The sequence below is a fragment of the Anolis sagrei genome, chromosome 6 (assembly GCF_037176765.1).
Source record: "Anolis sagrei isolate rAnoSag1 chromosome 6, rAnoSag1.mat, whole genome shotgun sequence".
NCBI lineage: Eukaryota > Metazoa > Chordata > Lepidosauria > Squamata > Dactyloidae > Anolis > Anolis sagrei.
This window is the reverse complement of record NC_090026.1, coordinates 26126373-26141515: the sequence shown is the minus strand read 5'-3', so window position 1 is coordinate 26141515 and position 15143 is coordinate 26126373. Positions and strand designations below refer to the sequence as shown.

General features: G+C 38.1%; 2 protein-coding genes across 2 annotated transcripts; one reads left to right on the top strand and one right to left on the bottom strand.

The window, feature by feature from the left end:
• Positions 1-4171: 4171 nt before the first annotated feature.
• LOC132779589 (olfactory receptor 10A7-like) lies at positions 4172-5116 on the bottom strand. Its single transcript, XM_060783272.2, has one exon. The coding sequence runs from the start codon at positions 5114-5116 to the stop codon at positions 4172-4174; it is 945 nt and encodes a 314-aa protein (XP_060639255.2).
• A 5822-nt stretch (positions 5117-10938) lies between these two features.
• LOC132779587 (olfactory receptor 5AR1-like) lies at positions 10939-11997 on the top strand. Its single transcript, XM_060783271.2, has one exon. The coding sequence runs from the start codon at positions 10939-10941 to the stop codon at positions 11995-11997; it is 1059 nt and encodes a 352-aa protein (XP_060639254.2).
• The last annotated feature ends 3146 nt before the right edge of the window (positions 11998-15143 follow it).

Sequence of the window (15143 nt, the reverse complement as noted above, 5' to 3'; positions counted from 1 at the left end):
TTTTTGAGTTTTAAAATTTGATGGTCCCTTTCATGTTATAAAAATAACTGTCTGACTAAGGAAAGGACATAGCAGTGAACACTATTCAGTCCAAGCTAATAATGGGGTTAAACAGAATTAAAGTCACTATAGAAGCCCCATCTACATTGCCACGTAATGTAGTTTGAAACTGCATTATATGAGTCTACACTGAGCATATAAAGCAAGTTCGACTGCATTATGTAGGTTTGTAGGTGGGACCATAATTACAAACATGTGCAATTAGGATGGTTCTACTCATAATTAAGACCATTGAGTCCAGTGGGGCCTGCTTTCAGGCAAGTAGTACAGGATTCTCCCTTCAATGGTGGAAACATTTTTTTTATCTGCAAGTGGACACTTCTGATTTTGCAGTGTACAGCCACCAGCTCACAAGGAAGTCCACTTATGTTCAAATGGAGATGACAATTGTTACTAGGGGTGTGCAATTTGGGAAAAACCTGTTCCATTTTCAATCCCATTTTTGGCTGGTTTCCCATTCTGCTTTTCAGGAAATTCCTGAAATTGGGAGGGAGAAATGTTGTTTCTTGGATCCACAGCCAGAAGTTCCATTTTTGCTTCAGGAAGATCTGATCATTGGTTTCAATGGGGAAATGGTGGGGCTCCTCTTTCCATCATTTATGGCTATCAGGATCAAAATGGCCACACTTGGATGACACACCCACCAGTGCAAGCCCCTAAGTTTCAGGATGTTTGGGTCATTTGCTGATTTTTAGGATTTTTCTTTAATGAGAGGGGTTCAAAGAAGTGAACTAACAAGAAGGGCTGGGGTGGGGGGGGGGGGGAGGTTGCTGAACTCGTGCAGGCACACTCAAGTCGGAAGATAAGGCTGGTAGAATATTTCAAAGACTGAGAGTCAAAGAGGTGAAAATGGCAAGGGAGGAACTTAAATATATTTCAGTCTTCATTTTATTTTACTAGTAATTTTGCTAGGGAGGAGTGGCCCTCCCCCATAGCAAAATAACTAGAATTACTAGAAAATAAAAGCAAGACTGAAAGATGTTTAACTAAGGAAATTCAATGCAGAAGAAAAGGGAATTCTCAAGAAGCGATCAATTCCCTAAGCACTAAACAATAGCACTGAGACATAAGGAACTAGCACGTCTCTCTTTCTCAAACGCCAGCTTTGCAAAAAGACAACACTAAAGAGTGGGTACCCACATATGGCTGCTTTTCTCTTGCAGCAGCCGAATACACCCAAATACAGTCAAAAATTGGCTGCCATGTGCCCTGTTATTGCCAGTTTCTGGCTGCTCGCCCTCCTCGTATCGGGAGGGGGGGGGGATTGGTTGCCAATTTTAGCTGAAACTGCTGAACTACCAAACCAATATTGTGCACATCCCTAATTGTTACTTAAAACAAAAAGCTATATTTTCCATACACATGCTATCGAGCCACAGCACCCCCCCCCTCGAAAAGAGTGAAGGCAATAAAGAGATTCCAAAAATTAATATGATTTTTTCCTTTATTTTATAACAATGAATGTATCAACTTGAGAATTTAAGTGTAACATGTGACTTTTATGTATGGTGTCAATTCTTAAATGTATAAACTCTATCAAAAGCCTGCATCAAAATGTATCTTGAAGGCAGCTACCTTTCTGTGCCCTCAGTTTGCATAATTTCTTGGGAAAGGAGATCATGGCAAGGGTTCCTCCAGCTATTTCTCAAGCCAGATAAATATAAAAACCTTTGTGTGGGTATGCTCTTGCTCATTCAACTTTAGGCTGAGAGTGTGTTGCTCCCACTTAAGAAGGGGCTCAGCAAACATTAATTCATTTAAGTTTCTGAATGGGCAGCCAAGCCCCTGATTATCTGGAATGGACACCTTTATCTTTACGCCTTACACTCTTTGTCTCACATGAGACTGGACACTTGAGTTAATTAAAAACTCATCAGTATCACCACATCACAGGACGATTCCAGACAATGGTAAAGTTCGCTTCAACCCGGGTTTTAAAAACCCGGGGTGGGGCAGACTGTAGTCCACACACCACACTAAAAGCCCACACTTTCCACGGGCACTGTCTACATGACCTCCCAGTACCTACCAGAAGAACAGGGAGACATCTCTCCCTCCCAAAACCCCTTAAAATGGGGAGGGGTAAAAATAACTTACAAGCCTCCATTAGGCATCACAGCATACTTCCTGGGATTACCAATTATGCTGCGGAACCGGGGGGGGGGGGGACATTCCTGCCTCCCCCTTGTTTTTTCCTCGCATAAGAGTACATTCAAGGGACTGTACTGTGAAGCCTAATGGAGACCAGTAAGTTATTTTTACTTTCCCTTTCCCATTTTTGAGGGGTTTTGAGGGAATGGGACCAATCTCACATCCTCTGGGTTCCAGGAGTCTAGAAGGTACGGGTTGGGTGTTTGGACAGGTCGCAGGGAAGTCCCAAGACTCAGGCCTTTCACAGAGGCACATGTCTAATGGACTATCACATTAATTCACTATAAACCAGGGTTTTTCTGCTTTGTGGCAAATAAATTCATTTTTCTGTGGGACGCCACCTGGATGCCTCATTTTAAAATGCAAGAGCTCACACTTTAAAAGGGCTGTCTGGAGGGGCCCACAATTTCATCCAGGGTTGCACACTCCTGGGAGGTGTCCCTACAATTGATTGATCTTTCAAACTGACCAACTACCAACTATATTTCTTCCCACCACAGGAATATCCTTCTGCAGGCTGTGATGTCAAGGCAACCCCTGGGTAATTTCAGCACAGATCTTGGCCTGTCTCTATTTTCAGTCAACCAGGAGAGGGAGCTACATACACTTCCTTAGTAAACCGAATTCCATGTAGGAAGACTGAACTCCATGTAGGGAGAATTATCAATATGTGACATATTCCTAATTTAAACTATGCTACTCCTGTCATTCAAACAATGGCCAGGAGGCCGATGTGAGAAAATGATTCATAGGGGAGAGAGGGCTAATGTTTCCCACATACCTGTCTTCCCCATGGATACGAGTGGGCAATGTATTGAGTATATCTGTGTGCTTGTTAAATTCTCTATGCCACAGAACAATTGAAAGAAACCTCTTTGTCAAAGAATGACAGATTCCTGAGATAGGCATGCTAGAGGAACAAAGGGTCTTCTATAGGTCATCTCAGAACATGTCCTTTCTTCTGTTCATCAGTGAAAGGAAGTGTGATGTCCAATGTGCAAAGAATCACCTGGGCACTGGACTAAGCTGAACCTCAAAGAGTGTTGAGGACCTGAGATATAGGAGAGTTCAATGGCTATAATTGAAAAGACTTAATAACAGCACTGCATCAATATCTTTCTTGAAGCTGCAATGTTCTGTATCCTTTTATTTATACATAACTCAAGATAATTTGTTACATGCAGAAAGCCAAAATTAAAGCATACATAGGGAATAAATGGTTTTATGCCTGCCATAGGAGATGAGTTCAGTTTATTTTTAGAACTATACAAGTTCAAATGTTTATGGCCATATAGGGAAGTGCAGTTTCTTTCAAATTATAACAAATGTTTAAAATCTATTTAGTGTATGCTAGTTAGGTAGACCTTGAAGGAGCTGGAGGTGGTGACAGCCAACAGGGAGCTCTGGCGTCGACTGGTCCATGAGTTCACAAAGAGTCGGAAACGACTGAACGAATGAACAACAACATGCTAGTTAGGATTAATCATTTGGTTATACCAGAAACAGATGTTTTTACTATCCTTCTCCAGTACATGTATAAATTAAAGTTTACAAATGATAATACAACATTCACAAGACTATCTTTCTAACAAAAATATATTTTACTGCAATGGTTTAGATATCAGTTACATAAAATCTGGACTTGGGTGAATTGTAGCTGCCCACACGTCAAAGCAACCAGGTTCACTTTGAAATTTCCTGCATGTTTCAGAGTGATATACAGTTCTTTTTATGATGGAGTAAAGGTGCAAGCAGTGCTTCTGCTGCTAAACTGGCCGTATATCATGTGAACTGCTCATAGTGGATTCAAAGTACATTTTATTCAGCCCATGTAGACATGGTCTTATTCACAAGTAGAGTAAACTCAACAAAACAATTACTCAGTGGTGAATCAACACATTTACTGATCTCGTTAATTTAATTAAATTTTTCTTTGGGATTACCTATAGGTTGCAGGACATTATCTCTGTTGAAAACACACTCTGTTCATTGTCTTGCGCATCATCCTTTGGATTGCCCCATTGACCTCCTTATTCCTTAGACTGTAGATAAGTGGGTTCAGCATGGGTGTGATGACAGTGTACATCAAAGCCAACACTTTGTTACTATCCTTTGCATGAATAGACCTAGGCCTTAGATAAATCAAGCTGCCACTCCCATAGTACAAGGTCACCACAATGAGATGAGAAGAGCAGGTAGAAAAGGCTTTTTTACGGCCCTCATATGACTTCATCTTTAGAATGTTAGAAATAATCAGGATATATGACACAAGGATAAAGAAAAAAGGAGTAAAAATAACTAAAATGGTAGCTGTGAAGAGTTGTATCTCATAAAAAGAAGTGTCAATGCATGAAAGTTTAATTAAAGGTGGGATATCACAGAAAAAATAATCAATTTGATTGGAGCCACAGAATGGCAAGGAGAACACCCAAGATGTCTGAACCAGGGATACCAAGTTCCCAATGAACCAAGAAAGAGCTGTCAATGAAATGCAAACTGTATTGTTCATGATAGACATGTACCTCAGTGGTTTGCATATGGCTACATAACGGTCATAGGCCATTACTGCTAAGAGGAAACATTCTGAAGCTCCTAAGAAAAGCAGGAAAAACATTTGTGAGGCACAAGCAATGCGTGATATTTTTCGCTCCACTGAAAGGAAATTCACTAGCATTTGCGGGAGAGTAACTGAAGAATAGCAAACATCTATAAAAGATAAAACTTTGAGGAAAAAATACATTGGTGTGTGAAGCAATGGATCTATCACAATCATGGTGAAAATGAGCATGTTTCCAGCTACCGTTGTTACATAAAGCATCAGAAACACAATGAATAATGGCATCTGCAGGTCAGGATGATCAGTTAGACCCAAAAGGACAAATTCTGCCACTCCTGTTACATTCATTGGCCTTATTCAAAGACGTTCATTTTTTTCTGGGAGGGAAAACAAAACAAAACAAAGAATAAAATATTCAGAACATTTCTTGTTGATTTATGAAATCATTCCAAAGTTCTTTTTTAAAACAATGACACAAATATTTTAACATTCTTGCCATTGGAAAATAAAATGAGTAAAGACTAGAGAATGATGGATCAATCCTGAAATGCATTCAGTTTATGTTCTCCACAACAGGAAGGCTAGAGAGCCTTGGAAAAAAACATTCCTTGTGATTAGAAACCAGAATTATCCACTAGTCACAAAGTTAAAGCCCTTATTCTTCCTTCCTGCTTTCCCTACTTCCTTTGAATTTTCTGTATATGGAAAGCTTTTGTGTGGATGAATCAATATTTGGAAACATTTTGTATTTATGTTTCTGTGAATACTAATTGCTTAAAAAACCTGCAGGGGTATTGATGTAGAGATCTAGATTCTATCAGAGGAATGCCATTCTGGATATTTCCCAACTCTGTCTGAAGCGGTCCAATTTGGATTTCAATTGAAAGCATGTCTGAAAATGCTCCCCACCCTGCAACTCCACAAAGTTGAAAACATGTTGTGGATATGGTTTCAGTTACTACTATTGTAAATTTTAGGTTTAAAATGTTATTGTTCATTGAATAAGATCTGCCCTCTCACATATTTTATAAGACTATAACTTGTTTTTTGGATTGATTTCTCCTCCTTTCTTGATATTTTATCTGTTCCAGCTTATTGAGAGCACTAAGATCCATTTCAATTACATCATTTCAAACTTTGATGTCTATGAAAGAAAATAGAAACAGATATTTTCATATTTAATTTCAGATTATCCCTTTGGAATGCAATTATACTTTTGAAAGTTTAGCTTGGTTAGGATAATGAAATTATATAATGCAATTCAGTTTTTCCAAAAAAGTCTAACATTGTTCTGAAGTTATTTCATTTTTTTTAAAAAAAAATACCAGTGTTCATTTCCTCAAATCTTTCCCTGCATATTTCTGAAAGTTAATATTTGCACAAAAAAATCAGATCCCATAACATTTGGTGGTTAGAAATGATAAAGTTATAAATATGAATTCAACCAGGACATAAAATAGCTTTGATACACATTTACATTAGATCAAGACAGTAACCTCTAACTCAGCTATAGGAAATATATGGAATAAAATTCAGATTCACAATAAATAAATAAATACTAAAAAAATCTGGTAATCATACCCACAGTCTCATATATAGGACTAATTAGTGTAAACATCCTTTCCTTATCAGTAAGATTGCAATGTTACATTCATTTGCTGAGGAGAAGCATTACAGAACTCAGTGAAGCATACTTCTGAGCAGAAATATCATATGCAGAAATATTTTGTAAATAAACATTCAAACAAGAAGTTACCATTGGGGAAATAAATTAAATGTGAAATTCTTTCCAAGTAATTTTATTTTATTTTAATGTCGAAAATATATTGTATATTGTTGACAACTTTTTGCTTGAGTTCATGTTTCCGGCCATAGGTTTTTAAATTTTTGCGTGTTATTGTCTATATGTCAGTTATATTAATTGTATTGTTTTATTTGCTTATTGCTTTCTTTTTTTTATTAATGTGTTGTTGGGCTTGGCCTCATATAAGCCACCCCGAGTCCACTTGGGGAGATGGTGGAGGGGTATAAATAAATTATTATTATTATTATTATTATTATTATTATTATTATTATTCCTTCCATAGATATCCTGCTTTCTTAATATACATAAACATATTTATGAGCCTACAATCATTGTGCATAAACAATAGCAAACATTGCAATTAAGCCTGTTCTTGTGGAAAAGTGGGGGGACCCAAAGGACAATTTTTCAAGTTTTTAGAAAGCTGTCACCTTCTATGCATTTCTTTCTTAAATTAAGAAAGATAACCTTTTTCATTTTTTTAAACCTATTAATTTTAATATGAGAGATATAAGCATATTATTCCTATTCATGTCATTATAACTTATATATTTCTAGGAGGATTGTTGTCCCATGCATCTTATTGCTGAAAAGTAAATAAATATAATAACAAAGATAATATCAAAAATAAATATAATGGGAAAAATATAATAAATCACAATTCAATAGAAAATCTATTATATTAGACATATTAGATGAAATCTTATTCATTTATTCTAACTGGAGCAGACCTATTGAATCAATAGCTTGATGGAAAAATGAAGACAATCAATGGTTCTGTTCTAGTTGGAAGTAAGAAAAGGACTTAGATCATTATATTCTGTTCATTGTACCTGAACTCCCAAATTAATGGTTCATGGTACAGAATAAGTCAATCTGGTTCTTTATCCCAACATATTTGTATGAAGAATTTCACTTACCAGGTGAATGAAAGCAATAGCCACTGCTGAAGATACCACTTTAGCTGAAATTTCTCAAAGAAATGAAGTAGGATTTAGCCAAAAAAGCAAATTAGCATAGCCAGAAGCATCTTAGTCATCTCACTATCCAAATAAAAAGCAATGGAAAAGAGAAAACAGGAGGACGGTTTCTTGTTTTTTGTCTCCTATTATCTTTCTGGTAAAGTTCATCATAATACCTCTGCTTATAGAATGAATCAGTTTATTTCAAAGGCACGCTGCACTTCAACTGATGTCTCCAAGGAACAGTAGCACGTAGAAACCCAAGAAACATGACATCTTGACCTTGTTTTACATTACATGTTCTTTTTATTTCCAGAAATAATACTTAACTGTTCAAATTACACCTAATTGAGCTCAGTAATCCATAGCTGTATCACAAAACTAGGCATTCTAATTTACCACTTAGTAGTATGCATAGCTCGCAAAAACCTCTATCCTTGTCCCAAATTTAATTTTATTGTTTATTTACAATGTTTTTTTTAATTCTCTGATTTGCTCATGAGCACTCTACCCTCTTAAAAACAGGGGATGTCAACATGGTGCCACAGCAGATTTTACCAGATGCATCTGGTCATATTCAGGGCCAGTTGGGAGCATGGAGGTAAAAAAAAACATTCTTTCCATTTGTTTTTGTATACAAGTAGTGCCCGAGTTGCAAACATGTGACTTACAAATGACTCGTAGTTAAGAATGGAAGTGAGACAACTGGAAATGAGAGGAATCGACCTCTGTGAAGGGGAATTCTCTTCCTTCCCTACGAGTAGATTGTTAGGAATGCCCCAGAGCTAGGGTGTACTGCTGCACCAATTCTGATTTGGAGCTGGATCTTCTGTTCCTGTAAGCAACTCCTATGTTGTGCTTTTCCTGTACACTGTAGCATGGGGAAGACGGGAAGGCACTTACCTGTGTCTAGTTTTGTCAAAAGAACTCCTTGCCATCACTGAGTGCCCTTGCTGATATCATCAAAGATGCCCTTGTAACTTGGAGAAGAGGATGGGATTGCTCCCCTTCTTTCCCCTCTCCCTTCTTGGAACCATGCAGATCCCTTTGATGACTTTGGGAAATGAGTGTAGTGATTGCCAGTAGGTCTTTATAGTTCGGGCTGGCCTCCTAATGAGTCTCCAGTGTAGACTGACACTGTGATATCTAATGAAATTAGATGTAGAAAAGCATGAGGGACATCCAGTAGGCCAAAGGTTGTGGATTGAAATAAAAGTCTCAATTGATCACTAGAAAGACACTGTAGTGAAGTGCTTTGAAAGTTTCAGAGAAATTAATAGGAATCAAGGATTAAATTCCACACTTTGAAATCAAGCAAAGGGCCACCTAATAAATTGATCAAGTATGTTGTTCCTCTCACAAACTGAGGATGGAATCTCAGCTGAAGTGGATACAAATTACTATTGTGCCTCAAGATATCCAGAAATAAAGAAGCTACTCTGCCTTGTTCAAAAATGTCAAGCTGTATACTGGGCTCAAAAGTGAAGGGTACTACTGAAGATCTCCAGATGAATTGAACTACAATCCTCAGCATGCTTCAGCATTGACTATTCTGGCTAAAGACTATTATATTTTGATCTAAGCTAAATTTATTTAACAAAAGTCTGGTTACCGTCTTCTTAAACATGAAAGGAATCACATTCCCAGTCTCTGGGAGCTATTAATTTATTTATTCACCCTATTTATACCCTGCCTTTCTCAATCCAAATGGGGATTCAATGTGGCTTTACATATAGGTAACTATTCACTGCTTTAAAACAACATACAATTCAAATGAACAATTAAATTAAAAATTAAATTAATGCACATTAAAACATTTAAAAACATTACATACACTATTCAAAGCAATGCCACCCATAATCGTAATCCGGACCCATTCCAGTATTCATTGCACATATTCTATATCTATTATTGTGCTACAATTATTCTCTGAAGGATTGGTCCCAAAACCACATTTTCACTTTCCTATTGAAGGTCAGGAGGGAGGGTGCTGATCTAATGTTGCTGGGGAGGGAGTTCCACAGCCGAGGGGCACCACTAAGAAGGCCCTGTCTCTCCTCCCCACCAGTCATGCCTGCAAAGGAGGTGGGACTGAGAGCAGGGCTTCCCCACACGATCTTAGGGGGAGATACATTTGGACAGGTAAGCTGGGCCAGAACCATTTGGGGCTTTATAGGCTAAATCCAGCACTTTGAACTGTGCTAAGTAGCACACTGGCAGACAGTGGAGCTGATGCAAAAGGAGGGATGTCCTTTCTTTGTAAGCGACTCCAGTGAGCAGCCTGACTGCTGCCCATTGGATCAATTGAGCTTCTAAATGGTCTTGAAAGCCAGCCCCACATAGAGCGCATTGCAGTAGTCTATTTGAGATGTAATCAGAGCACGGACTACCATGGTAATATGGTTCTATGGGTTGATGTAACAAAAAATTAACTCATAAACTTAGATCAATGGGATATAAGATAATACAAGAGCTGTCCCATCACTTTTGTTAAATGTATGCAGACTCAGTTTGTTTCAATGAGTTCACATTAAATTACCACTGCAGTTCACAACTAACTTTTAACTTTTATCTCTATGTTCATTAATCCATACCCATGAGATTTTCCTGAAGAGAAATGATTACCCATGGGACACAGTCTGTCTTTAAAACGAGTCTGGCCAATATAACAAGTGAAGCTCTGCCCATGAAAACATGAATATGATGCTGCATGACTTGTTCACATGGCCAGGTAGGATGTCTTTTCTAAGTGACAGAAATATACTTAACATATTGTTTTGTTTAAAATGCAAAATGTGTCTTTGAGTTGCATACTGTATAGCTATGATTTTTGAAAATAAAGATAAAAAGAAAGAACAGTAATGATGGGCGAGGAATCAGATATGAAAACATTTGGTTGGAGATGTCCTTTCTAAAACAAATGGTGCCAATGCTTCTTTTCTTTTTTTTTAACGGTTTTTTATTTGTTTGTTTTTTACCACAATTGTATTGCAGGTATTAAAAGTTTTCTTCACAATAAAATGTAATATAGTAGTAAAATTGCTTCCCCTTCCTCCTTCCTCTCATCTTCTCTGTTGGCTTCTGATTTCCTTGGTAGGAGATGTTACTACTGTCAACATGTATGGCAAATATCTTCCAAGGTAACAGTGCTAGGTTAAATCCTCTAAATAAATGTTTCTAAATATTTCTGATGTAAGATTGCTTCTGTTTCAGATTTATTTGAAGCTGTCAGTCCATAGTTGTGTGTCTCTGTCTTTCTTAATAAAGTTTTAAAATGGTTCCCAGTCATTTCCATAGTCGCCTTGGGTTTTTTCTCTGAGCATCATTGCCAATTTATCAATTTATGCCATTTAAAAACAAATTACAGTCCACGTTTTGGCTGTCAGTATCTTTTTCCAATGTTGATGGCAATATTTCTCTATCATGTTTTCCACCTTTGTATATATGGGACAGGAGACCACATTCAGAGAAACCAGAGTGACATCACTGAGTATATTCTTCTGGGTTTTGGGGAACTACCTTATCTACAGACCTTTATGTTCCTTTTCTGCTGCATAGTCTACATTTCAACACTGATTGCCAACTTCCTCGCCATTCTTCTGATAGTAACTGATCAGCACCTTCATACACCCATGTACTACTTTCTGGTGAATTTGTCTTGTTTGGAGATCCTCTCCAGCTCAGCCATTTTGCCCAAGATGCTTGCCTGCTTGGTGACAGGGGACAAAAGCATCTCTTTCAAAGGATGCATGACTCAGTGCTATGTTTTAAATCTTCTAATGGGTACTGAATGTTATCTGCTTTCTGTGATGGCTTATGATCGCTTCTTAGCAATATGCAGACCTCTGCATTATGCAACTCTTATGAATGGCAAATTCTGTATCCAGTTGGTGTGTGGTTCTTGTATTAACAGCATTGTCTTTTCCTCTGTGTACTTACCTTTAGAGCTAGAAGGGCTACATTATTGCGCTTCCCGTGAAATTGACCACTTTTTTTGTGAAGCATATGCAGTGGGGACACTTTCCTGGAGTTGCAGCAGAGTTTTGTCCCTTGTAACATTAACAGTAGCTTTTGTATTTAGCATCCCTCCTTTTCTTTTGACACTGATCTCCTATGTATATATAATTTCTGCCATCTTGAGAATCCCAACTACTACTGGACGGCAAAAGGCCTTTTCAACCTGTTCTTCTCACCTTATTGTTGTTTCTATGTTTTACGGAGCCATTATTATTGTATATTTGATTCCAAAAATGGAAACCACAAAAATTCTGAACAAAATATTTGCTTTATTGTACACAGTTCTTCCTCCCATAGTCAATCCTCTCATATATAGCCTAAGAAATAAAGATGTCAAGGATGCTTTGAGAAAATTTGTTTGGAAAATTAAACAAAAACATTTCCAAGTTAGAGGTACAAACCCAGATCCTCTCTTTCATGTTCATGTGAAAGAACTCTATGGCTAGATCCTCCCTCCCTCCCTTTTTGTCTTTCCTTCCTTCTCTCTTTCCTCCGTCCCTCCCTTAGCTGGGAGAAGAGAAGGTAGAGAGGGAATGTGAAGACCATGTTTCAAGATTTAAAAGGGTATCCAATTGAGGAGGAGAAAGGGGGAAAACTAACTTGCTGCTGCTGTAGAGACCAGGGCACAAGGGAGGAATTGGTTCAAATGGCAGGGAAAGAGATTCAACTGAAAATATTAGGAAGAACTTCCTGAGAGTAAGAGCTATTGGAGAGTGGCATAGGCTGCCTCAGAGTTTGGTAGAGTCTCCTTTTCTGGAGGCTTTTCTGCAGAGGTTGTCTATGAGGAGTGCTTTGGTTGTGCCTTCCTGCATGGCAGGGGGTTGGACCGGATGGCCCTTGGGGTCTCTCCCAACTCTAGGATTCTATATCAGGAGTAGGCAATATGGGGTCTCATATATACACCTTTCCTCTCCTATCCACTATCTCATCCTGACCAAGGCCAACGTTTTTGGGATCCAAACATTTCCTGCCTTCTCTTCACTTTCTGCCTCTGAAAGTGTAGAGGAAGGGGAGGAGAAGGCAGGGAGGGAACTTGGGAAGAAGTCACTCCCTCCCAGCCCGTCCACCCTGCTCTGCCCACCATGCAACCCCCAAGTTAGAAAGTTTCCCTGTGCCTGGACTAGATCAAAGAATATAAATGTGAGCAAAAAGCAACAAATGTTAACTATACTTTATACTAGTTGGAATGTATTGCAATGTCTGTATATATCTATAATGTGTAATATCTTTGTTCATTAAAGATATACTTCTAAGAACATGTACCTAAGCATGTTAAACCTATTCAGGAGAAATAAATAGTATTTGCAAAATCTGTTATCTTGCAATAGTCTTTTGACAGTCCACAAAATGAACATCAGTGCAATCTGATCAAACACAGATTTACATGTAAAAGAAACATGTAGTTGGCAATAAAGATGGAATTATAATTTTGGATGTTGCTTTAAGAAAAGGATTCAGTATTTAAAAGGTTTCTTCTTTCGTTCTTCTGCATTTTTAGGTGGTCTCTTTGCTGACACGTAATCAGATTTTAAATTCCTATTTATTGTAGAATAATGTACTTAGAAGTAATACTTTATCTTCTATTGTTGCTGTTTATTTGTTCAGTCACTTCCAACTCTTCATGACCTCATGGACCAGCCCATGTGAGAGCTCCCTGTCAACTGTCACCACCCCCAGCTCCTTCGGAGTCAAGCCAGTTACTTCAAGGAAACCATCCATCCATCTTGCCCTTGGTCAGCCCCTCTTTTTTTTCCTTTCCATTTCCCCCAGCATCATTGTCTTCTCTAAACTTTCCTGTCTTCTCATGATGTGGCCAAAGTACTTCATCTTTGCCTCTAATATCTTTCTCTTCAATGATCAGTTGAACTTTATTTCCTGAATTATGGACTGGTTCTTCTATTGCCACTACTGGATTTCTAGCATCTAGTTATGTTTAGGTTGCTACCTGTTTTGGAAAAAGGAAGATATAAAACTTTTGAATAAAAAATGATTCACAAAATAAATAAATGAAGTCCTTGATAAATATTTTGAGATCTTCTGAAGATGCCAGCAACAGATACAGGTAAAACACCAGGAGAAAATGCTGCTAAAACATGGCCATACAGCCTGGAAACCACACAACACACCAATATTTTGAGTGCTTTCCTTTACTTCTATTTTTGGTTCCATTGTGACAGAATTTATTTAATATTTAAATTTTACCCCTATTTTTCCCATGTATGCTGAGTGACATTGAAACAGACTTATTTTATTTATAGCCAGGTTTGAACAGCACAAATATTTGCATACAGAATGATGCATTGATTGTGCTAAGGAGCTTGTGAGTTCAATGGTAGAATTTAACGGTGGAAATGAATTTGATAGTTCTGATGTATGGGAACAGAGGTTGAAAATGGAACCATTGTTAGTTGCTTCTTCCTGGAATACCCATACATCAGAATGCTCATCATTACCTTCTGATTCTGTCAAAAGTGGGAACAATTCATTTTCTGAGGCTTGCACAGGACCCCATAAGTTTGGTTCCACCTCTCTGTGGCCTGCAGAATAGAATTTGCCATCTGTAGTATATGAAACTTTTATTCATTTCAGCCCTGATTCAACCAGTTAAATGTTTATATAATGAGCAGCAGGTTGTTTCCTTAATAAGTACAGCACAATTAATGTATAGCATGGTCTACAGCTAGGAAAGAGAAAGGCTGGATCTACACTGCCCTATATCCCAGGATCTGATCCCAAATTATCTACTTTGAACTGGATTATATAAGTCTACACTCTCATATAATCCAATTCCAAACAAATAACTTGGATTTTATATAACAGTGTAGATGGGGCCTAAGAATTTAAGTAAACTCTCATTTAGATGAAATTTAACTCAAGACCACTCAGCCAAAGGTGCTGCAGGTGATGGTTTTGATGTCTTGCATTGATAGATACCTATTAAAATTGGCTCAGCACACATGGCAAGTCTGGCCACAAGTAGAAAACAGTGACAGCCCAGGTAGCCCTCACACAAGCCTCTCTGAATTCACATGACCCTACTGGTCTACTCCTGTTCTCAGTGTACTATGAGTTCATCTGGTTGCCTTTGGGAGAGGGGGGTGTCACCTACACTATTCTGTTTCTGTGGGACTGGAGAATTGGCTCCAATGTTGTCTTTAATAAGGCTGTGCAAAAAATCTTAAGAGGGTTGAAAATAGTAAGAGATGTGCCAAATGCATACTTTTGACCCACGCTATGAAGCACCACCGCCCCATACAAATGAATGAAAACATCAAGTTTGCAGTTTTTGTAAGCAAGTACATAATTGTCATAAGTCTCAGTGAGTCAGCTTAGACCAATGTTTCTCAACCTGGGGATCGGGACCTCTTGGTGGGGGGGGGGGGGGTCAGAGGGGTCATCAAAGACCATCAGAAAACGCAGTATTTTCTGTTCATCATGGGGGTTCTGTGTGGGAAGTTTGGCCCAATTCTATTGGGGGGGGGAAGGGTTCAGAATACTTTTTGATGAACTATAAATCCCAGGTGAACTATAAATCACAGCCATTGCAACTATCAAATGCCAAGGTCTATTTTCCCCAAACTCTAGGAATGAT